Here is a 25,287-nt window from a genome sequence, read left to right on the forward strand (position 1 = left end):
TTATAAATGGGTATTGAATTTTGTCAAAAGCTTTTTCTGCATCTATTGAGATTATCATATGGTTTTTATTCTTCAATTTGTTAATATGGTGTATCACATTGATTGATTTGCATGTACTAAAGAATCCTTGCATCCCTGGGATAAATCCCACTTGATTATTGTGTATGATCCTTTTAATAATCCTTTTGATTCTGTTTGCTAGTAATGTGTTAAGGATTTTTGCATCTATATTCATCCGTGCTGTTGGCCTGTAATTTTCTTTTCTTGTGATATCTTAGTCTGGTTTTGGTATCAGGGTGATAGTGGCCCCATAGAATGAGTTTGGGAGTGTTCCATCCTCTGCAATTTTTTGGAACAGTTTGAGAAAGATACTTGTTAGCTCTTCTCTAAATGTTTGATAGAATTTGCCTGTGAAGCCATTTGGTCCTGGATTTTGTATTTTCTTTTAGAAGATTTTTAATCACAATTTCAATTTCAGTGCTTGTTTTTTGAGGTAGGATTGTATTGCTATAAACTTCCCTCTTAGAAGTTGTTGTATAACAAAGGGAGTCCAACTTGAGGATGGAAGATGCCTTAGAGGACTGGGGCGGGGAGAGTGGGGGGGGGGACTCGAGGGGGGGAGTCAAGGAAGGGAGGGAATACGGGGATATGTGTATAAAAACAAATGATTGAACTTGGTGTACCCCCCAAAAAATTTTAAAAAATTAAAAAAAAGATAAAAAAAAAAAACAAAAAAAACAACTTCCCTCTTAGAACTGCTTTTGCTGTATGCCATAGGTTTGGGGTCATTGTGTTTTCATTGTCATTTGTCTCTAGTTATTTTTTTTTAATTTCCTCTTTGATTTCTTTAGTGATCTCTTGGTTATTTAGTAGTGTATTCATTTTTTTCTGTAATTAATTACTAATCTTATAGCATAATGGTCAGAAAAGATGCTTGATACGATTTGAATTTTCTTAAATTTACTGAGGCTTGATTTTTGACCCAAGATGTGATCTATCCTGGGGAATGTTCTGTGAGTGCTTGAGAAGAAAGCATATTCTCCATTTCAGGTGGAATGTCCCATAAATATCAATGAAGTCTATTTGGTCTATTGTGGCATTTAAAGCTTATGTTTCCTTATTAATTTTCTGCCTGGGTTATCTGTCCATTGGTGTAAGTGGGCCTTTAAAGTCCCCCACTATTATTCTGTTACTGTTAATATCCCCTTTTATGGCAGCTAGCACTTGTATTATGTATTGAGCTGCTCCCATGTTGGGTGCATAAATATTTATAATTGTTATGTCCTCTTGGATTGATCCCTTGATCATTACGTAGTGTCCTTCCTTGTCTCTTATAACATTCTTTATTTAAAAGTCTACCTTTTGGGGAGAAAAGATGGCGGCGAAGTAGAGGGACGTGGAGTGCATCCCTCTCCACAGATGCATTGGGAATGCATGGAAGGACGCAGTAATTCCCACAGAGAACCAGCTGAACACCAGCAGACGGCCTCAGACACCAGAAAGGACTGCGGGGAGCCCGACATAGCCGGTAGGGAGGCATCTACGACAGCTCAAAGAGGGTGAAGCGGCAGAGCTGTGGCAGACGGGAGGGAGTGAGAAACATACGGAGGGTCCGCAGCGCAGCTCAGCCTTCCCGGACCGAGACATCGATCCGCGGCTGAACGGAGGGTCCCGGAGCGGGAGCGTGGGAACTGGAGAGCTGGTTCAGGGTGAGAAACATTGTTGCCGGTAGGGTGACGGACCGAGAGGACAGGAGGGAGGAGGTCCGCGGAGAGGAGTGCCCGTCCCTGAGAGCTGCCTGGCCATGATGGCGGCTGGAGGCTGCAGGCTCACGGGCAGGGGGGAGGAGCAGCGCACTTAGCCTCTCTCTCTCTTTCGGTGCCTCTGCAACAGGCAGTGGAGAGATGCCCGTGGGCCACCTAAGGCGCTCAGGGATAACAAGCACCCTCAGGCGCTCGGGCGGGGCTAGATTAAAACCCCTTGCAACGCCAGCAGCAGGGAGACTGCCCAGAGAAAAAAAAAAAAACAACAACAGCAACAACAACAAAAAAACCCCAGAGAGGCCCAACACTAAGACTTTCTGTTTACGCCTGAGCCACCAGCGTCCCTCTGCAACAGGCACCTCCAAGCCCGACTGAAACAACAGTGCGCCACTGCTCACTCACTCCCAGGAGAAGGAGCCACTATTGTACCCTCTCCCTCCCCACACACCGATGCTTACAGACGAACAATAAAGGAACCTCTGCTGGACCTCTGCTGGTCACAGACTAATGCAAAAAAACCCAAGGCAAGGAGAAGGACACTTACAGCTGAGACGCTAAGGAAACAGAAATAGTAGTATCAATACCTTTTGAACTGGTCCGTTCTGGGATCAGTTCTGGATTTTTTTTTTCTTTTTCTTTTTCTCTCTCTCTTTTTTTTCTTTTTTCTTTTTCTTTATTAAATACGATCTTAGCCCTAAGGGATCTACAAGTTTTATAAAATAATTTTTTAATGATATTTTTTATTCTTTTTTTTTTTTTTTTTTTGCCTTTTTATATACTTCTATATCTAGCTAAGTTTTTGGTAGTACGGACAATATATCTCTCATACTTTCCTTTCATCCCTATCTTTTATACATTTCTATTCCTTTCTTTTTATTTGCATATTTCCAACCACATTACACTCTTCTGTTCCCCTTTCTTCCAGCCATTTTAAGTTTATTTTATCTTAACATACTTATAAGCAACACTATCGGTCTGCTCAGACTCCTTGCTCTATTCTCCAGATGACGCACTGCCTTGGTATTTAATATTATGCTTTTGTCTTTATCTTAGTTCTTAGTACAGTTGTCTAATTACATTCTGAGAATCTCCATTCTCTCTGGTGGTACTCTGGCTCTTTTCTATATTTGATCCTAGCTTACAAAATCTGCCTGGATTAATGTTTGTATGTGTAAGGTGTTATTTGTTTGTTTGTTTGCTTTTGCTTTTGTCTCTGATTTGTTCTGTTTCAGTTGTCAATTTCTGCTGGGTTTCTCTTTGAATATCTGAGAGCACACTGGGGTTCTGTCAGGTCTTTCTAGAGCCTTATGTCCTAACGGATTCAGTAATCGTGTGTCTTATACATGTATGTGTTTCCTAGACTTAATATTCGTTTAATCCAATACTTGGACATTAGTCTGAGGCTTGGACAGTCTTCTATAAACACCTCTATCGCCAGGACAAGCAACCCCAAAACTTTGGACAACCATGAGGAAACAAAGAAACACCATGCAGGCAAAGGAGCAGGAAAAAAACCCACAAGACCAAATAAATAAGGAGGAAATAGGAAAAATGCCTGAAAAAGAATTTAGAGTAATGATAGTAAAAATGATACAAAATCTCGATAACAAAATAAAGCACAAGAAACAGTTCATAAGAACTCAGAAAAACAAACAGCAATGGATAACAAAATAACTGAAATTAAAAATACTCTAGATGCTATAACCAGCAGAATGACTGAGGAAGAAGAATGAATAAGTGAGTTGGAAGATAGAATGGGGGAAATAAATGTCACAGAGCAGGAAAAAGAAAAAAGAATAAAAAGATTAGAAGACAGTCTCAGAGACCTCAGTGATAACATTAAGCATACCAACATTCGAAATATAGGCATCCCAGAAGAAGAAGAAAACAAGAAAGGGTCTGAGAAAATCTTTGAAGAGGTTATAGTGGAAAACTTCCCCAACATGGGAAAGGAAATAATTAATCAAGTTCAAGAAGCACAGAGAGTCCCATACAGAATAAACCCAAGGAGAAATACACCGAGGCACATATTAATCAAACTATTGACAATTAAACACAAAGAAAAAATATTAAAAGCAGCAAGAGAAAAGCAACAAACAACATATAAGGGAAAACCCATCAGGATAACAGCTGACCTTTCTACAGAAACTCTGCAGGCCAGAAGGGAATGGCAGGATATACTGACAGTCCTGAAAGAGAGAAACCTACAGCCAAGAATACTCTACCCAGCAAGAATCTCATTCAGATTTGAGGGAGAAATCAAAAGCTTTCCAGACAAGCAAAAGTTAAGAGAATTCAGCACCACCAAACCAGCCTTACAACAAGTGCTAAAGGAACTTCTCTAAGTAGGAAACACAAGAAAAGGAAAACACCTACAAATACAAACCCAAAACAATTCAGAAAATGGTAATTGGAACACACATGTCAATAATCACCTTAAATGTAAATGGATTAAATGCTCCAACCAAAAGACACAGACTGGCTGAATGGATACCAAAACAAGACCCTTCTATATGCTGCCTACAAGAAACTCACTTCAGACCAAGGGATACATATAGACTGAAAGTAAAGGGATGGAAAAAGATATTCCATGCAAATGGAAGTCCAAAGAAAGCTGGAGTAGCAATACTCATATCAGACACATTAGACTTGAAGGTAAAGACTATTAAAAGAGACAAGGAAGGACACTACATAATGATCAAGGGATCCATTCAAGAAGAACATATCACAATGGTAAATATCTATGCCCCCAATATAGGAGTACCTCAATACATAAGGCAAATGCTAACAGCTATAAAAGGGGACATCGACAGTAACACAATAATAGTGGGAGACTTAAACACCCCACTTACATCAATCCAAACAGATCATCCAAACAGAAAATAAATAAAGACACACAAGCTTTAAATGACACATTAGACCATCTCGACTTAATTGATATTTATAGGACATTCCATCCAAAAACGACAGACTACACTTTCTTCTCAAGTGCACACGGAACATTTTCCAGGATAGATCACATCTTGGGTCACAAATCAAACCTCAGTAAATTCAAGAAAATTGAAATCATATCAAGCATCTTCTCAGACCACAACGCCATGAGACTAGATATCAATTACAGGAAAAAAACTGCAAAAAATACAAACACATGGAGGCTAAACCATTCACTCCTAAACAACCAAGGAATCACTAAAGAAATCAAAGAGGAAATCAAAAAATATCTAGAAACAAATGACAATGAAAACACAACAACCGAAAACCTATGGGATGCAGCAAAAGCAGTTCTAAGAGGGAAATTTATAGCAATACAGTCCTACCTTAAGAAACAAGAAAATGATCAAATAAACAACCTAACCTTACACCTCAAACAACTAGAGAAAGAAGAACAAAGAAACCCCAAAGGGAGCAGAAGGAAAGAAATCATAAAGATCAGAGCAGAAATAAATGAAAAAGAAAGGAAAGAAACCATAAGAAAAATAAATAAAACTAAAAGCTGGTTCTTTGAGAAGATTAACAAAATTGATAAACCATTAGCCAGACTCATCAAGAAAAAAGGGAGAAGATGCAATCAACAGAATTAGAATTGAAAAAGGAGAAGTAACAACGGACACCTCAGAAATACAAAATATCATGAGAGACTACTACAAGCAACTATATGCCAATCAATTGGATAACCTGGAAGAAATGGATACATTCTTAGAAAAATACAATCTTCCAAGACTGAACCAGGAAGAAATAGAAACTATGAACAGACCAATCACAAGTACAGAAATTGAGGCAGTGATTAAAAATCTCCCAACACACAAAAGCCCAGGACCAGATGGGTTCACGGGCGAATTCTATCAAACATTTCGAGAAGAGTTAACACCTATCCTTCTCAAACTCTTCCAAAATATCGCAGAAGGTGGAATACTCCCAAACTCATTCTACGAGGCTACCATCACCCTGATACCAAAACCAGGCAAAGATGTCACAAAAAAAGAAAGCTACAGACCAATATCACTGATGAATATAGATGCAAAAATCCTCAACAAAATACTAGCTAACAGAGTCCAACAGCACATTAAAAAAATCATACACCATGATCAAGTGGGGTTTATCCCTGGGATGCAAGGATTCTTCAATATACACAAATCAATCAATGTGATACATCATATCAACAAATTGAAGGATAAAAACCATATGATCATCTCAAGAGATGCAGAAAAAGGTTTGACAAAGTTCAACATCCATTTATGATAAAAGCTCTCCAGAAAATGGGCATAGAAGGAAATTACCTCAACATAATAAAAGCCATATATGACAAACCAACAGCCATCATCATTCTCAGTGGTGAAAAACTGAAAGCATTCTCTCTAAGAACAGGAACAAGACAAGGGAGCCCACCCTTACCACTATTACCCAACACGGTTTTGGACATTTTAGCCATAGCAATTAGAAAAGAAAAAGAAATAAAAGGAATCCAAATTGGAAAAGAAGTAAAATTGTCACTCTTGGCAGATGACAAGATATTATACAAAGAAAATCCTAAAGATGCTACCAGAATACTACTAGAGCTAATCAATGAATTTAGTAAAGTAGCAGGATACAAAATTAATGCACAGAAATCTCTTGCATTCCTATACACTAGCAATGAAAAATCAGAAAGAGAAATTAAGGAAAAATTCCCATTTACGATTACAACAAAAAGAATAAAATACCTAGGAATAAACCTACGTAAGGAGGAAAAAGACCTGTATGCAGAAAACTATAAGATACTGATGAAAGAAATCAAAGACGTTGCAAACAGATGGAGAGATATACCATGTTATGGATAGGAAGAATCAACATTGTGAAAATGACTATACTACCCAAAGCAACCTACAGATTCAATGCAATCCCTATCAAATTATCAATGGCATTTTTCACAGAACAAGAACAAAAAATTCTACATTTTGTATGGAAACACAAAAGACCCCAAATGGTCAAAGTTATCTTAAGAAGGAAAGATGGAGCTAGAGGAATCAGGCTCCCTGACTTCAGATTATACTACAAGACTATAGTGATCAAGACAATATGGTACTGGCACAAAAATAGAAATATAGATCAATGGAACAGGATGGAGAGCCCAGAGATAAAGTCACACACATATGGTCATCTTAGCTTTGACAAAGGAGGCAAGGATATAAAACGGAGAAAAGACAGCCTCTTCAATAAGTGGTGCTGGGAAAATTGAAGAGCTACATGTAAAAGAATGAAATTAGAACACTTCCTAACACCATACACAAAAATAAACTCAAAATGGATAAAGATTTAAATGTAAGGCCACATATTATAAAACTCTTAGAGGAAATCATAGGCAGAACACTCTATGACATACATCAAAGCAAGATCCTTCTTGACCCATCTCCTAGAATAATGGAAATAAAAATAAACAGATGGGACCTAATGAAACTTAAAAGCTTTTTCATAGCAAAATAAACCATAAACAAGGCAAAAAGAGAAACCTCAAAATGGGAGAAAACATTCACCAACAAACAACTGACAAAGGATTAATCTCCAAAATATACAAAAGCAGCTCATGTGGCTCAATATCAAAAAAAACAAACAACCCAATCCACAAATGGGTGGAAGACCTAAATAGACATTTCTCCAAAGAAGACATGCAGATGGCTAACAAACACATGAAAAGATGCTCAACACCACTAATCATTAGAGAAATGCAAATCAAACCCACAATGAGGTATCACCTCACACCAGTCAGAATGGCCATCATCAAAAAATCTAGAAACAGTAAACGCTGGAGAGGGTGTGGAGAAAAGGGAACCTGCCTGAACTGTTTGTGGGAATGTAAATTGGTACGGCCTCTATGGAAAACAGTAGAGAGGTTCCTTAAAAAAACCAAAAATAGAACTACCATATGACCCAGGAATCACACTATTGGGCATATATCTTTCGAAAACCATAATTCTAAAAGATACATGTAGCACAATATTCATTGCAGCACTATTTACAGTAGCCAGGGCATGGAAACAACCTAAATGCCCATCTACAGATGAACAGATAAAGAAGATGTGATACATATATACAATGGAATATTACTCAACCATAAAAAGGGATGAAATGGAGCTATATGTAATGAGGTGGATAGACCTAGAGTCTGTCATACAGAGTGAAGTAAGCCAGAAAGAGAAGAAAAAAAAAAGTATGCTAATGCATATATATGGAATCTAAAAAATGGTACTGGTGAACACAGTGGCAGGGCAAGAATAAAGAAGCAGATATATATAATGGACTTGAGGACACCAGGGGTTGGAGAATGGACAGCTGGGATGAAGAGAGAGAGTAGTATTGACATATATACACTACCAAACGTAAAATAGATGGCTAGTGGAAAGCTGCTGCATAGCACAGGGAGGTCAACTCGATGATTGTGATGACCTTGAGGGGTGGGATAGGGAGGGTAGGTGGGAGGCTCAGAGGGAGGGGATATGGGGATATATGTATAAATACAGCTGATTCACTTTGTAGTACAGCAGAAACTGGCACAACAGTGTAAAGCAATTATACTCCAATAAAGATCTGAAAATAAAATCTATTGTGTGACATGAGTATTGCTACTCTAGCTTTCTTTTGATTCCCATTTGCATGGATTATCTTTTTCCCTCCCCTCACTTTCAGTCTGTATGATCTGTAGATCTGAAGTGCACCTCTTGTAGACAGCATGTATACAAGTCTTATTTTTGTATCCATTCAGCTAGTCTGTGTCTTTTGGTTGGAGCACTTAACTCAATTACATTTAAGGTAATTATCAATTTGAATGTTCCTATTACCATTTTCTTAATTGTTTTTCATTTGTTCTTGTAGCTCTTTTTCTTCTCTTATGTTTCCTACCTAGAGAAGTTCCTTTAGCATTTGTTGTAAAGCTGGTTTGGTGGTGCTGAATTCTCTTAACTTTTGCTTGTCCTTAAAGCTTTTGATTTCTCTGTCAATTCTGAATGAGATCCTTGCTGGGTAGAGTAATCTTCATTTGTAGGTTTTCCCCTTTCATCACTTTAAATTTTCCCTGCCACTCCCTTCTGGCCTACAGAGTTTCTGCTGAAAAATCAGCTGATAACCTTAAGGGGATTCCTTTGTAGGTTATTTGTTGATTTTCACTTTCTGCTTTTAGTATTTTTCCTTGGTATTTAATTTTTGTTAGTTTGATTAATATGTGTCTTGGTATGTTGCTCCTTGGATTTATTCTGTATGGGACTCTCTGTACTTCCTGGACTTGATTGACTATTTCCTTCCCATGTTAGAGAAGTTTTCAACTATAATCTTTTCAAATATTTTCTCAGGCCCTTTCCATTTCTCTTCTTCTTGTGGGATCCCTATAATTTGAGTTTTGGTGCATTTAATGATGTCACATAGCTCTCTGAGACTGTCTTCATTTCTTTTCATTCATTTTTCTTTATTCTGCTCCCTGGCAGTTATTTCCACCATTCTGTCTTCCAGCTCACTTATCCATTCTTCTGCCTCAGTTATTCTGCTATTGTTTCTTCCTAGTGTATTTTTCATTTAAGTTACTGTGTTGTTTATCGCTGATTATTTGCTCTGTAATTCTTTAGGTCCTTGTCAAACATTTCTTGTATTTTCTTAGTCCATGCCTCCAATCTATTTCTGAGATATTGGATCATCTTTACTATCATTACTCTGAATTCTTTTTCAGGTAGATTGCCTATTTCCTCTTCATTTATTTGGTGGAATTTTACCTTGCTCCTTTGTCTGCAACATAATTCTCTGTCATCTCGTTTTATGTATTTATGGTTTCCTTTCCACAGGCTGCAGGGTCATAGTTCCTCTTGCTCCTGTTGTCTGCCCTCTGGCCAGGGAGTTTGGTCCATGGGCTTGTGTAGGCTTCCTGGTGGGAGGGACTGGTGCCTGTGCTCTGGTGTGTGAAGCTCAGTCTTTTCCCTCTGAAACATAGGGCTGAGTCAGATGGTGTGTTTTGGGGTATCTGTGAGCTTAGCATGACTTCAGACAGCCTGTCTGCTGATGGATGGGGCTGTATTCCTATCTTTCTGGTTGTTTTGTATGAGGTGTCCATCACTGGAGCCTGAAGGCAGTTGTGTGGGGCTGAGTATTTCTGTTGATATGGATACCTTCAGGAAAGTGGACACCGATTAATATCCCTGGGCCCAGGAATTCTCAGGCAGTCCAGCATCCTGGACTTGGCACTCCCATCCTGGAGGCTCAGGGCCAACCCCTTGCTGGGGAACTAAGAGTCCACAAGCTGCACAGTGTGGCCAAAGAAAAAAGAAAAGAAAAAGAAAAGAAAACAAAGCTCAAGACAAATAGCAAAAACAACAGCAAAAAAACTGCAGCAACAACACAACACACACACACACACATACACAGAAAAAAAAATAAAATAATTTTAAAAAATTTTAGGGTTTCCTAGGTGGCACAGTGGTTAAGAATCCGCCTGCCAATGCAGGGGACACAGGTTCAATCCCTGCTCCAGGAAGATCTCACATGCTGCAGAGCAACAAAGCCCGTGTGTCACAACTATTAAGCCTGTGCTTTAGAGCCCATGAGCCACAACTATTGAGCCTACGTGCCATAACTACTGCAGCCCACACACCTAGAACTCATGCTCCACAACGAGAGAAACCACAGCAGTGTGGAGGCGGCACATCGCAAAGAAGAGTAGTCCCCACTTGCCACAACTAGAGAAAGCCCGTGTGCAGCAACAAAGACCCAACACAGCCAATAAATAAATACAGAAATAAATAAATTAAAAAAAAATTTTTTTTAATTTTAAAAAAAGAACAAACAAAAGAGTTCAAAAATGAGAACAGTCAATAAGGACTCAGATAACAATAACAAAAAATGAAAAGCAAAACAAAAACAGAAAGCAAACAACAAAAAAGGTGAAGAAAACAAAATATACACATTAAAAGCAAACAAAAAAATAACGCAAAAAATTTTAAAAAGAACAAAAACAAGAAAAAAATGCACAAAAAAAATAAAAATAGAAAAATAAAAAATATGTATTAAAAAATTTAAAAGATAAAAAATAATAAAAGCAACACCTCCAAAAACTGAACAAAATGAAACAAACAAAAATACAAAAATAGTAATAAGAATATTTTCCTGGGGTCTCCTCCGTCAGCGTCCTTGCTCCCACAGTAAGCCAGAGCCAATTCCCGCCTCCCCAGAAGGCCTTCCAATGCCTTAAGGTAGGTCTCTGGACCTGCTGTGTGCACTGTGGAGCCAGCCCAGACTCTGACCTGGCCTGACTTCCACATGTGCTTGATACCAAAGTGCACTGCTGTGAAGGCTAGACTGGTCCTAATCATGGGAACACTCATTGTCTACTTAGGTATTCCACAGAAGCAGGATTTACCAAGCCGATCTTGGTGATTTAATCCACCACTTGTGCAGCTGCAGAGAAAGATTTCCTTTCCTCTTCCTTAGTTGCACCATGCCTGAGGCTCAGCTTTGGTTTTGACACCATCTCTGTGTGTGTGCTGCCCTCAGGTGTCTGTTCCTTGCCCAGACAAGAGGAAGTGAAAGCAGAGGCTGCTTGTGGTGCACATACTCACTCAGACTGAGGAGGGGTATGGCGGCCACAGCTGGGGTGTGTGCGAGTTGCCTGCGGCAGCGGGAACTGACAGTTGCAACAGACTGGGGAGTGCTCGCTCTGGTGGGTGTGCCTCCCAGTGCCCGCCAAGACAGGAGTGGGGTGTGGGGGTGGTGGTGCCCCACTCTCTGCATACCTCTCAACAATGGTGTCTCAAGTTCCAGGCAGACCATGCTTCCCCTAGGGGCATTCCCAACCATGCATCCCCTCACTCCCATCCCCTCAGCTGTATCCACACAGGCAACAGTGCTCCTCTCCCTGGCTTCATTTTCCCAACCGCATGCTTTAGCACTCAGCCCCCACCAGCATTGTGGCACTCTTGTCCCAGGCAAGGGCACCCAGGGCTGATTCCCAAGGAAGCTTTGGGATGGGTGGCGCTCAAGCCCTGGAGCGGAGGAGACCCTGGCCCTAGGGGCGGGAGGGTCCACTGAGATGGGAGGCCCTCCCAGTGCCCACAGAGGTTGAAGAAGCTGGCTGGTGTGGAAAGGGTTTGTAATGGTGGCTTCACCCCTTGCATGCCACTCAACAATTGTGCCTTGCTTCTATGGTGTCCCAGGTGTTTTCTGCAAACTTTCCCAGTTGTGGAGCTCCTTATTCCTGTTCCTTCAGGCTGTCTTTTCACAGCCAACAGCTGTCCGCTCCCTGGGTCCCCTGCAAACGCCACTTTCCAGCCCTCAGCCCCTCTTTGCAACAGGAGACTCATGACTCAGGCTAGAATGCGCAGATCTTCAGTGTAGACCACATATGTAGTTCTTACTTTGTCCTGCCTTCCACAGACCACCTGCTGCATTCTCCTTTGATCCCCCAAAGGCCCTTTTCTGTCCCAGCTGATTTCCCCACTGTGAGGGAATTTTTCTGAGTGTGGGGACCTCCCCTCTCCTTCAGCTTCGCACCAGGGTTGCTGGTCCCTTTCTTGGTTCCTCTTTTCTTTTTTCCTTCTTTCTTTCATCCTACCCAGTTGTGAGGGGATTTTTCTTATCCTTTTAGGTGCCCGAAGTCTTCAGCTAATGTTCAGCAGGTGCTCTATGAGGACTGTTCCATTTGTAGATGTATTCTTGATGTACTTGTGAGGAGCAACGAATTCTGCATCCTCCTATTCTGCCATCTTGACTCCTTTTATATTGAGGTATAGTTATTAGCAATGTTGTGAGAGTTTCAGGTTATAGCAAAGTGATTCAGTTATACATACACATGTATCTATTTTTTTCAAATTAGTTTTGCATTTAGGTTATTACATAATATTGAGCAGAGTTCCCTGTTTTATACAGTAAGTCCCTGTTAAAAATAACAGTCTTTATTAAATGTGTAAAAGTATTCTTAAGGAGATCTCACTTTCTCCTCTTGTCCCTTTAGACATTTTCACTCTTCTGATTTCCACCATCTTTATTACAATGACTTATAAACAACCATTTCCATTTTACTCTTAGCTTTTTAAAAAAAAGTTTATTTTACATTGGAGTATAGTTGATTAACAATGTGATAGTTTCAGGTGTACAGCAAAGTGATTCAGTTATACATATACATGTATCTATTCTTTTTCAAGTTATTTTCCCATTTAGGTTATTACAGAGTATTAAGCAGAATTCCCTCTGCTATATAGCAGGTCCTTATTGGTTATCTATTTTAAATATAGCAGTATGTACATGTCAATCCCAAACTCCCAATCTGTCCCTCCCCCACCCCCTGGTAACCATAAATTCATTCTCTAAGTCTGTGAGTCTGTTTCTGTTTTGTAAATAAGTTCATTTGTATCATTTTTTTTAGATTCCACATATAAGTGATATCATATATTTGTCTTTCTCTGACTTAGTATGATAAGGTTCATGCATGTTGCTGCAAATAGCATTATTTCATTCTTTTTGATGGTTGAGTAGTATTCCACTATATATATATGTATATGTACCACATCTTCTTTATCCATTCATCTGGTGATGGACATGTATGTTGCTTCCATGTCTTGGCTATTGTAAATAGTGCTACAATGAATATTGGGGTGCATATATCCTTTTGAACCATGTTTTTCCCCAGGAGTGGGATTGCTGGGTCACATGGTAGTCCTATTTTCAGTCTCCTAAAGAACCTCTATACTGTTCTTCATAGTGACTCTATCAATTTACACTCCAACCAACAATATAGAAAAGTTCCCTTTTCTCCACACCCTCTCCAGCATTTATTATGTGTAGACTTTTTGATGATGGCCATTCTGACTGGTGTGAGGTGATACCTCATTGTGGTTTTGATTTGCATTTCTCCAACATTTTATTCTTAGCTTTTGTTAGTTTCAGTCTCATATTATCCACAGATTCCTGGGAATATATATTTTATTACCACTTCTGTCTTAATATATCCCAAATAGGATTTACCTTCTTCCCTGATGGCACCCACTCTTCAAACTTTCATGATTCTAGCCCTCACAGAATCCTTCAAGTGTCTGTCACCCAGGTTCCATATCCTTTCATTATCTTTGAATCTTTCTTCCATTTATGTATCTGGGTACCAACACATGTTAACAAGTCATTTATCCAACAAACTGTACCCTTGTCCAAGCTGCCGTCAACTTTTCCTTTAACCACTGCAATTACCTTCTCTTTTGTCTATCTATAATTCATTCTTCACACATCAGCCAAAGAAATCTTTTAAAAATATTACTATCAGGGCATTGCCCAATGCTTTATCACACATAATAATTTACTTCAACTTATAAGGGCCTTGATGATGTAGTCCCTGATCCATTTCCAAATCCGTTTTATCTTATTCCTCGCTTTCTACATTAAATTCACACTTTCTTTCTGTTCCACTGCCACACTAAACTCATTCCCCAATAAGGCTTTTGCATTAACATTCCCTCTGCCTGACGTGCTTGTCCAGATCCTTATTGGCTGGCTGGCTTCTTCTGTCATTCAGGTCTTAGCTGAACTGTCTTGTCACCTGCTCAGAAAAGGCACCCTGATCATCCTCCTCTCCTCAGTTTTTCTTTATGGCATGGCCCTTCATAGCTTTTGTCACTATCTGGTATATTCTTTACTCATATAAGCTCCATGAGAGTTTGGGACTTGTCTCTCATGTTTGGCACTCTATGCCAATGGCTACACAGAAAAAAAAAGCATAGCATTTTGCACTGGATACAGAAATGAATAAGATAAAATGCCATCATTGGAAATGTATCTGTTATTGATTTGGCATTGTTGCCTGATCCATAAGCGATGCAACTAATCGTTCCCTTTCAGACTTCTGTGGTCCAACAGACTATCCCTTTGGATGTACACCTTCTCCTTTTAGAAACATAACGTTGTGAGTGTATTCTGTTATACTTGGTCAGGGAATTTTTCTGTCTCTCAAGTTAGCTTCATGGAGATCCGATGCCATCATTCTGTGTTACTCTTATGTATCACCTTCAAGGCTTAATTATGAAACTGCTTTTCTTATTATTGCTTTATGTGTTTCAGTTCTGTCTTAACTAGGCAATTAATGCTCTGTGTTATTTTCATCTAAAATTCACATTATCATTCAACATAAGTGCACCTAATAAATTCTTTTTGGGTTGATTTTTCAACATTATCTTCTTCTAATGATTATAGTCTCTAAATACAACTATTGGGAAAAGAAGTATTTTGTTCCCTAATCTGTTGATTTCTTTGCAAAACACAGAAAAGAAAAAGAAAATGTGCCTTGAGGAAAACCTTCACTTATAGCATTTACTGAGAGAGAATAAGTAACTGATATAAGGGACAAGGCTGATGGTTTTATTTTACTTCCCAGCAACAGAGTGAGGATACTAATAATGAAAATTTTTGAAATAATCCCTTGAAATGAAAATGTAGCTCAAATTAACTTTTGCTTTATATATTTCTTTGGAGTAAAGATGGCTGAAATTTAATCCTCTACAATTTTCAGTGCACTCTGAATAGTATAAATCCTAACCACGTTTTAATTCATTTCTTTGAGAAAAATTTCTTCTTTATGTCTCATTTCCTGAACCCTACTCTGCAGTCCAGTTTGCTGCCATCCTGAGTGCTGTTTTCAAAATTGATCTAATTGCAAATGTTGGAGACTGCTTGAACTGGGGATACTTATTACCCATGATAATTTGTTATTACTCATGGAAAAGAAGATATGTCAAAAACAATTTATCTAGTATGCTCAAATATATACTTACTACATTAAACTATATATTCAAATGTAATAATAATTAATAAATCAATAACAATAGCCATTTATTGAGGAAGTGTTACAATCTAGGGACAGGATTAAATACTTTATGTGCTGACTTTTTTCCTAGTCCTAACAATTCTACGCGGTAGTTCTTATTACCCCTATTTTGTACGGAGGAAGAAACGTATCTAAGTAAGTGGAGAAGCAGAACACAGCGTTCTTTGTGGCTATGTCTCTAGCCTTAATTTCTTTCCTATGTAAAAATTCATTGATACTGTGGTCAAGCTGACTTGTATTCAGAATCTGCTCTGCCTTGACTATATATAAGCATGCAAGGGGAGCCTGAATGATTGACGGAGTACACTGGCATTGGTAGACAGTTTGGCAGCTGATCACTGGGAATGATCACTAAGACTTTATTTATGGTTTGATGGAAAAAGTAATAGTATTTGGAGTCACAAGATTTGCCTTTAAATCCTAAACCTAGGAATCCCTTGGGCAAGTTATTTAATGAGTTTGAGCCTTAGCTTTCATGCCTGTAGAGTTGATAGTATTAATATTTTCCCCCAGGGATGCTTCAGGTGTTATGTTACATGAAATTATATTGAGGATGGGAATATCTAAGCTTCAGTTTAAGTGGAAGTCCAAAATGATTGGTAAACTGTTGGAAGGGATTTAACAGAAACCTACTTTCTTGGGTACTTTGAAATTTTCTGGCATGTCTGGGGCAATGGTGGAATGACCTCAACATACGTCCTTTTCTAGGGAAATGAGAAGCCTTCAGGAAGAAAATTCATCTTCAGGGAAGGATCCAGGAGTAATACATTTGATCAAATAATAAAAACTTAATTACTGTAAAGGAGGAAGAATTCTAAACAGTTTGGTGTCCATCAGTAAAAATTGTCTCCCAACCTAGTCTTCACTGATCTTTAGACCAAAAGCTAAGTAGAGTATAGGAACTGAAAGAACTGTTTACTAAATTCTTTATAGAAATTTGTAGCACAAGAAAAAGTTGCTTTTGGATTCCTCTGACAGAGGGAAATACAGGAAAAGCATCTCCCTTACTTTGTCACAAACCATCTCAGAAGTTTAGAAACTTGGAGCTTTTAGAAAGTTGTGTCAAAAGCATAAGAAGCACTGTGGCACCAGAAGAAAATGCAATTTATGTGTAAGCTTGATTAGGTTAAGGGATGCCAGATCGCTGGTGAAGATATTTCTGGGTGGATCTGTGAAAGTGTTTCCAGAAGAGATTAGCATTTGAATCGGTGAACAGAGTAGAGCTGATGGCCTGCCCCAATGTAGGTGGGCATCATCCAATCTCCTGAGGACCCAAATAAAATAAAAAAGTTGAGGAAGTGTGAATTTGCTCTCTCTCTGCTTAAGCTGAGATATCCATCTTCTCCTGCCCTCAGATATTGTCACACCTAGTTCTTAGGCTTTTAGACTCAAGTGCAATGGCAATTCATTGGAGAAAAGAACAATCTTTTCAATAAATGGTACAACGGGACATCCACATGCAAAAATTAATAAACTTTGACTTCAGCTTCATACCTCTTACAAAAAATGGACTCAAATTGGTTCAAAGATCTAAATGCAAAAGATAAAACTAAAACTTTCAAAAGAAAATGTAGAAGAAGATTTTCATAACCTGGGATTAGGCAAAGAATTCTTAAACATTACACCAAATGCCTGTTCCACTTAAAAAATGATAAATGGACTTCATCAAAATTTAAAACACTTACACTGCAAAAGAATGTTAAGAGAATGAAAAAACATACTAAAGTCTGGAAGAAAATATTTGCTAATGACATGTTTGACAAAGTACCTTTATCCAGAATATATAAAGAAGTCTCAAAACTCAACAGTCAAAACACAAACAGCCCAATTTAGAAATGGCAAATGATTTGAACAGATACTTCACCAAAGAGGACATATTGATATCAAATAAACACATGAAAAAAAGATTCACATATTTAGCCATTGGGTTAATACAAATTAAAACTACAATGAGGTAACACTAGATAGCTGGCAAAGATACAGAAGAACTGAAACTCTCAGTCATTGCTGTTGGCATTGCAAAATAGTACAGCCACTCTGGAAAACAGTTTAGCAGCTGTTATAAAGTTAAATATACGCTTAACATGTGACCCAACAATTCCACTCCTAGGTATTTACTTTAGTGAAATGAAAACATTATTCACACAAAAACCTGAGCATGAATGTTTATAGCAGCTCTATTCATAATTCCCCAAACTGGAAATAGTCCAACTGTCCTTTAACAATGAATGGACAAACAAACTGAGGTCCATCCACACAGTGGCATACTCCTCAGCAAAGAAAAGGAGTGAGCTATTGATATATTAGTTGGATAAGTCTCGAAGATATTATGCTGATTGAAAGAAGCCAGTCTCTAAATGTTGCATACTGTATGATTCTATGAATACAATATTCTTAAAAAGACAACCTTACCTGACAAACAGATCCGTGGATGCCAGGGGCTGGGGTGGGGAGTGGGAGCAGCTACAGAGGGGCATCATCAGGAACTATTTAGGATGAGGGAAGAGTTCTGTGTCCTGACTGGTGGTGGTTACATGAATCTCTACATGTGTTAAAGCTCACAGAACCGTATACAAAAAAGTCAATTTTACCATATGTTAAAAATAAAAAAAAATCATTAGGGGCAGCACCCTCCTGGGCTCTCTGTGTTACTAAATGCCGGCCTTGTTTTTGCTTTCTGTTGCCGCATTTTTACCATCCTTTCCAAAAGTGATCCACATCTACTTCTACCTACTCCCTAATATTCAGCATACTGCTCTCTGTCTCTCTGAAACCACTCCCTAAAGGCCCTCGTGATCCCTATTCCGCTGCCCATAAGGACTTGCTTAATAATTCCGGCTCACTCTGCCCCGCCATGTCGTGACTCCTATAACTCTTTCTATACCCTTCTTCTTGGCACATATTCTAACACTTAGATTATTCAAAAAATGCCTCAGGTGCATATATTGATCTGTCATAACCAAAAATCTTTTTCCTCAAAAAGCATGCAGATAGAGGGCAAATCCCAGACTTTCTGGAGCCATAGTAATCAAAACGTTCTGTCGAAAAAAGAGCCAATATTATATCTATGAGTGTGAGACTTTGTGGAGGATAGCTTAGGACAAAATACCTAATTCTGACTGTCTACAAAATGATTAATCACAAAATTTCATTGAAGAATATACATACACATAACCCCACATGTAAATGTGTGTGTGCACGCACACACATGCACAACTACACTAAGCATACAATTATCACTATCCATTCAAAATGACTGGTTATGGTCATGGTGAGGTGGGGTGATGGTTTTTATTCTTTTTTTAAAATGAAATACACATAAAATTTCATTTTCGTATCTCTTTTATACACCCCCTGACATATTTGCTTTGGCCTCTCTTCTAATTTAATTATTTTTATTATCTGTATTTTTGCCATCAAGTGCTGGAAGGGGCCAGAATATTTTGACATTGGTGAAGTTGCAAACTATTTTTACTCCAAACATTCTATCTTCAGCCAGACTTGTCTCTATGTGGTTTTCTCTGCTGGAGATGCTCATTCCACACTCGCTCAATACACACTGACTGACAACGCACTGCGTGCCAGGTACAGTGTAAGATGTGAAAAAAGTGATGAATAAAACAGACACGGCCACTGCATTCATGGGGTCTACAGTCTAGTGACTGTTCGCAGACAGATGAGCCAGTACTTACAGGACCCACGTGTAAGGATATGTAAGTTAAGGATGCACATAGAAGAGGTGGCTGACCCAGTCACTGAGAGTCAGAGATGGTTTCCTGGAAGGAATGATGCTTGGTTGGGTTTTGAGAATAAATAAGAGTTATATAGGCCAAGAATGATGGGAAGGGATTGACAGAAGGAAAACATATGACAACATCAGGTCTGATAGTCCTGGGATTCTGGTACCATTGTAACCTGACATCTCAGAAATGTGGCTTTATTCTTCTGCAAAGACTTCCCTTGTTTCTCTGAAACCCAGGCTTTTCTTTTTTCTTTTTCTTTTTTAATTTTTTACAATAAACTGCATATATTTGGAGTGTACAATTTGGTATCCCAATCTCCCAATTCATTCCCCCTCAACCCTCCCCGCTTTCCCCACTTGGTGTCCATGTATTTGTTCTCTACATCTGTGTCTCTATTTCTGCCTTGCAAACTGGTTGATTTGTACCATTTTTCTACAGTCCACATGTATGTGTTAATATACGATATTTGTTTTTCTCCTTCTGACTCACTTCACTCTGTATGACAGTCTTTAGGTCCATCCATATCTCTGAAAATGTCCCAGTTTCATTGCTTTTTACAGCTGAGTAATATTCCATTGTATGTATGTACCACATCTTCTTTATCCATTCATCTGTGGATGGACATTTAGGTTGCTTCCATGTCTTGGCTGTTGTAAATAGTGCTGCAGTGAACATTGGAGTGCATGTGTCTTTCTGAATTATGGTATTCTCTGGGTATATGCTCAGTAGTGGGATTGCTGGGTCATATGGTAGTTCTATTTTTAGTTTTGCAAGGAACCTCCATACTGTTCTCCATAGTGGCTGTATCAATTTACATTCCCACCAGCAGTGCAAGAGCGTTCCCTTTTCTCCACACCCTCTCCAGCATTTACTATTTCTTGATTTTCTGATGATGCCCATTCTAACCAGTGTGAGGTGATACCTCATTGTAGTTTTGATTTGCATTTCTCTAATAATTAGTGATGTTAAGCAGCTTTTCATGTGTCTCTTGGCCATCCATGTGTCTTCTTTGGAGAAATGCCTGTTTAGGTCTTCTGCCCATTTTTTGATAGGGTTGTTTGTTTTTTTGATATTGAGCTGAATAAACTGTTTATATATTTTGGAGATTAATCCTTTGCCTGTTGATTCGTTTGCAAATAATTTCTCCCGTTCTGAGGGTTGTCTTTTCGTCTTGCTTATAGGTTCCTTTGCTGTGCAGAAGCTTTGAAGTTTCATTAGGTCCCACTTATTTATTTTTGTTTTTATTTCCATTACTCTGGGGGGTGGGTCAAAAAAGATCTTGCTGCTATTTACGTCGAAGAGTGTTCTTCCTATGTTTTCCTCCAGGAGTTTTATAGTGTCTGGCCTTACATTTAGGTCTTTTATCCATTTTGCGTTTATTTTTGTGTATGGTGTTAGGAAGTGTTCTCATTTCATTCTTTTACATGTAGCTGTCCAGTTTTCCCAGCACCACTTATTGAAGAGGCTGCCTTTTCTCCATTGTATATCCTTGCCTCCTTTGTCATAGATTAGTTGATCGTAGTTTATCTCTGGGCTTTCTATCCTGTTCCATTGATCTATATTTCTGTTTTTGTGCCAGTCCCATACTGTCTTGATCGCTGTAGCCTTGTAGTATACCCTGAAGTCAGGAAGCCTGATTCCACCAACTCCCTCTTTCCTTCTCAAGATTGCTTTGGCTGTTCGGGGTCTTTTGCGTTTCCATACAAATCATAAAATTTCTTGTTCTAGTTCTGTGAAAAATGCCATTGGTAATTTGATCGGGATTACATTGAATCTGTAAATTGCTTTTGGTAGTATAGTCATTTTCACAATGTTGATTCTTCCAATCCAAAAACATGGTATGTCCCTCCATCTGTTTGTGTCATCTTCGATTTCTTTCATTAGTGTCTTATAGTTTTCTGAGTACAGGTCTTTTACCTCCTTGGTTAGGTTTATGCCTAGGTATTTTATTCTTTTTGTTGCAATGGTGAATGGGATTGTTTCCTTAATTTCTCTTTCTGATCTTTCATTGTTGGTGTATAGAAATGCAAGAGATTTCTGTGTGTTAATTTTGTATCCTGCAACTTTACCAAATTCATTGATTAGCTCAAGTACTTTTCTGGTGACATCTTTAGGATTTTCTATCCATAGAATCATGTCATCTGTGAACAGTGACAGTTTTGCTTCTTCTTTTCCAATTTGGATTCCTTTTACTTCTTTTTCTTCTCTGATTGCCATGGCAAGGACTTCCAAATCTATGTTGAATAGTAGCGGCAAGAGTGGACATCTTTGTCTTGTTCCTGATCTTAGAGGGAATGCTTCCAGTTTTTCACCATTGAGAATGATATTGGCTGTGGGTTTGTCATATATGGCCTTTATTATGTTGAGGTAGGTTCCCTCTATGCCCACCTTCTGGAGAGTGTTTATCATAAATGGGTGTTGAATTTTGTCAAAAGTTTTTCTGCATCTATTGAGATGATCATATGGTTTTTATCCTTCAATTTGTTAATATGGTGTATGACATTGATTAATTTGCATATATTGAAGGATCCTTGCATTCCAGGGATAAACCCCACTTGATCATGGTGTGTGATCCTTTTAATGTGTTGTTGGATTCTGTTGGCTAGTATTTTGTTGAGGACTTTTGCATCTAAATTCATTAGTGATATTGGTCTGTAATTTTCTTTTTTTGTAGTATCTTTGTCTGGTTTTGCTATCAGCGTGATGATGGCTTCATAAAATGAATTTGGGAGTGTTCCTTCCTCTGCAATTTTTTGGAAGCGCTTGAGAAGGATGGGTGTTAGCGCTTCTCTAAATGTTTGATAAAATTCACCTGTGAATCCATCTGGTCCTGGACTTTTGTATGTTGGGAGATTTTTAATTACAGTTTCAATTTCATTCCTTGTGATTGGTCTGTTCATATTTTCTATGTCTTCTTGATTCAGTTTTGGAAGGTTATACCTTTCTAAGAATCTGTCCATTTCATCCAGGTGGTCCATTTTATTGGCATATAGTTGCTTGTAGTAATCTCTTATGGTGTTTTTTATTTCTGCAGTGTCTGTTGTAACTTCTGCTGTTTCGTTTCTAATTTTATTGATTTGAGTCCTCTCCCTCTTTCCCTTGATGAGTCTTGCTAGAGCTTTACCGATTTTATTTATCTTCTCAAAGAACCAGCTTTTAGTTTTATTGATTTTTGCTATTGTTTTCTTTGTTTCTATTTCATTTATTTCTGCTCTGATCTTTCTGATTTGTCTCCATCTACTAACTTTGGGTTTTGTTTGCTCTTCTTTCTCTAGTTTCTTTAGGTGTAAGGTTAGATTGTTTATTTGGGATTTTTCTTGTTTCTTGAGGTAGGATTGTATCGCTATAAACTTCCCTACTAGAACTGCCTTTGCTGCATCCCATAGGTTTTGGATCATTGTGTTTTCATTGTCATTTGTCTCTAGGTATTTTTTGATTTCCTCTTTGATTTCTTCAGTGACCTGTTGGTTATTTAGTAGTGTATTGTTTAGCCTCCATGTGTTTGTGTTTTTTACAGTTTTTTTCCTGTAATTGATTTCTAATCTCATAGCATTGTGATCAGAAAAGATGCTTGATATGATTTCAATTTTCTTGAATTTACCAAGGCTTGATTTATGACCCAAAATGTGATCTATCCTGGAGAATATTCCATGTGCACTTGAGAAGAATGTGTAATCTGCTGTTTTTGGATGTAATGTCCTATAGATATCTATTAAATCAAGCTGATTTACTGTGTCATTTAAAGCTTGTGTTTCCTTATTAATTTTCTGTGTGGTGATCTGTCCATTGGTGTAAGTGGGGTGTTAAAGTCCCCCACTATGATTGTGTTACTGTTGATTTCCTCTTTCATAGTTGTTAGCCTTTGCCTTATGTATTGAGGTGCTCCTATATTGGGTGCATATATATTTATAATTGTTATCTCCTCTTCTTGGATTGATCCCTCAATTTTTATGTAGTGTCCTTTCTTGTCTCCTGTAATATTTTTATTTTAAAGTCTCTTTTATCTGATATGAGCATTGCTACTCCAGCTTTCTTTTGATTTCCATTTGCATGGAATATCTTTTTCCATCCTCTCACTTTCAGTCTGTATGTGTCCCTAGGTCTGAAGTGGGTCTCTTGGAGACAGCATATATATGGGTCTTGTTTTTGTATCCATTCAACCAGTCTGTGTCTTTTGGTTGGTGCATGTAGTCCATTTACATTCAAGGTAATTATCGATAGCTATGTTCCTAGTACCATTTTCTTAATTGTTTTGTTTTTGTTTCTGTAGGTCCTTTTCTTCTCTTTTGTCTCCCGCTTAGAGAAGTTCCTTTAGCATTTGTTGTAGGGCTGGTTTGGTGGTGCTGAATTCTCTTAGCTGTTGCTTCTCTGTAAAGCTTTTGATTTCTCCATTGAATCTGAATGAGATCCTTGCTGGGTAGAGTATTCTTGGTTGTAGTTTCTTCCCTTTCATCACTTGAAATATATCATGCCACTCCCTTCTGGCTTGCAGAGTTTCTGCTGAGAAACCAGCTGTTAACCTGATGGGAGTTCCCTTGTATGTTATTTGTCATTTTTCCCTTGTTGCTTTTAATAACTTTTCTCTGTCTTTAATTTTTGTCAATTTGACTACATATGTCTTGGCGTGTTTCTCTTTGGGTTTATCCTACCTTGGACTCTCTGTGCTTCCTGGACTTGGGTAGCTGTTTCCTTTCCCATGTTAGGGAAGTTTTCAACTATAATCTCCTCCAGTATTTTCTCAGGTCCTTTCTCTCTCTCTTCTCCTTCTGGGACCCCTATAATGTGAATGTTGGTGCATTTAACTTTGTCCCAGAGGTCTCTTAGGTTGTCTTCAGTTCTTTTCATTTTTTTTCTTTATTCTTTTCTGCAACAGTGATTATCACCACTGTCTTCCAGCTCACTTATTCGCCCTTCTGCCTCAGTTAATCTGCTTTTGGTTCCTTCTAGTGTGTTTTTCATTTCAGTTATAGTGTTGCATATCTCTGTTTGTTTGTTCTTTAATTCTTCTAGGTCTTTGGTAAACTTTTCTTGCAACTTTTCGATCTTTGCATCCAGTCTTTTTTCAAAGTCCTGGATCATCTTCACCATCATTATTATGAATTCTTTTTTCGGAATAGTGCCTATCTCCTCTTCATTTAGTTGTTTTTCCTGTGTTTTATCTTGTCCCTTCATCTGGTACAAAGTCTGTTGCCTTTTCATTTTCTCTATCTTTCTGTGGTTATGGTTTTCATTTCCACAAGATGAAATACTGCTGATACTGCTTGATTCTGCTGTCTGTCCTCTTGCGCAGGAAGCTGTCTAGGAGGCTCGTGGGTGCTTCCTGATGGGAGGGACTGATGGTGGGTTGGTCTGGGTGGGTGGACCTCAGTAAAACTTTAATCCAATTTGGTGGGTGGAGCTCAGTGACACTTTAATCTGCTTGTCTGCCAACGGTGGGGCTGTGCTCCCACCCTGATGGTCGTTTGGCCTGAGGTGACCCAGCACTGGAGCTTACAGGCTCTTTGGGCTCTTTGGTGGGGCTAATGGTTGACTCTGGGAGGGCTCACACCAATGAACACTTCTCAGAACCCCTGCTGTCAGTGCCCCTGTCTCCTCGATGAGCCACAGCTTCCCCCCACCTCTGCAGGCAACCCTCCAACACCAGCATGTAGGTCTGGTTCAGTCTCTTATGGGGTCACTGCTCCTTCCCCCTGGGTCCTGGTGAGCACACTTTTTTGTGTGGCCTCCCAGAGTGGAGTCTCCATTTCTCCAAATCCTGTGGAGGTCCTGCAATCAAATGCCACTGGCTTCCAAAGTCTGATTCTCTGGGGATTCCTCCTCCCATTGCTAGACCCTCAGGTTAAGAAGCCTGACGTGGGGCTCAGAACCCTCAGGACTTCTGCAGTATAACTGTTCTCCAGCTAGTGAGTCACCCACCCAGCATTTATGGGATTTGATTTTAACATGATTGTGCCCCTCCTGCCAT

At 38.8% G+C, this 25,287-nt stretch overlaps 1 protein-coding gene across 1 annotated transcript in view; it reads left to right on the forward strand.

Annotated features, from left to right (window-relative positions):
- The first annotated feature begins 11,349 nt into the window (after positions 1 to 11,349).
- The window catches only part of MROH9 (maestro heat like repeat family member 9), a 198,207-nt gene continuing 184,269 nt past the window's right edge, over positions 11,350 to 25,287 (forward strand). The window contains exon 1 of the mRNA XM_057727196.1: positions 11,350 to 11,472. Coding sequence (XP_057583179.1) covers positions 11,350 to 11,472 — 123 coding nt within the window. The remainder of the gene's footprint in view (positions 11,473 to 25,287) is intronic.

This window comes from Hippopotamus amphibius, chromosome 3, assembly GCF_030028045.1.
Source record: "Hippopotamus amphibius kiboko isolate mHipAmp2 chromosome 3, mHipAmp2.hap2, whole genome shotgun sequence".
NCBI classification, from domain to species: Eukaryota; Metazoa; Chordata; class Mammalia; order Artiodactyla; family Hippopotamidae; genus Hippopotamus; species Hippopotamus amphibius.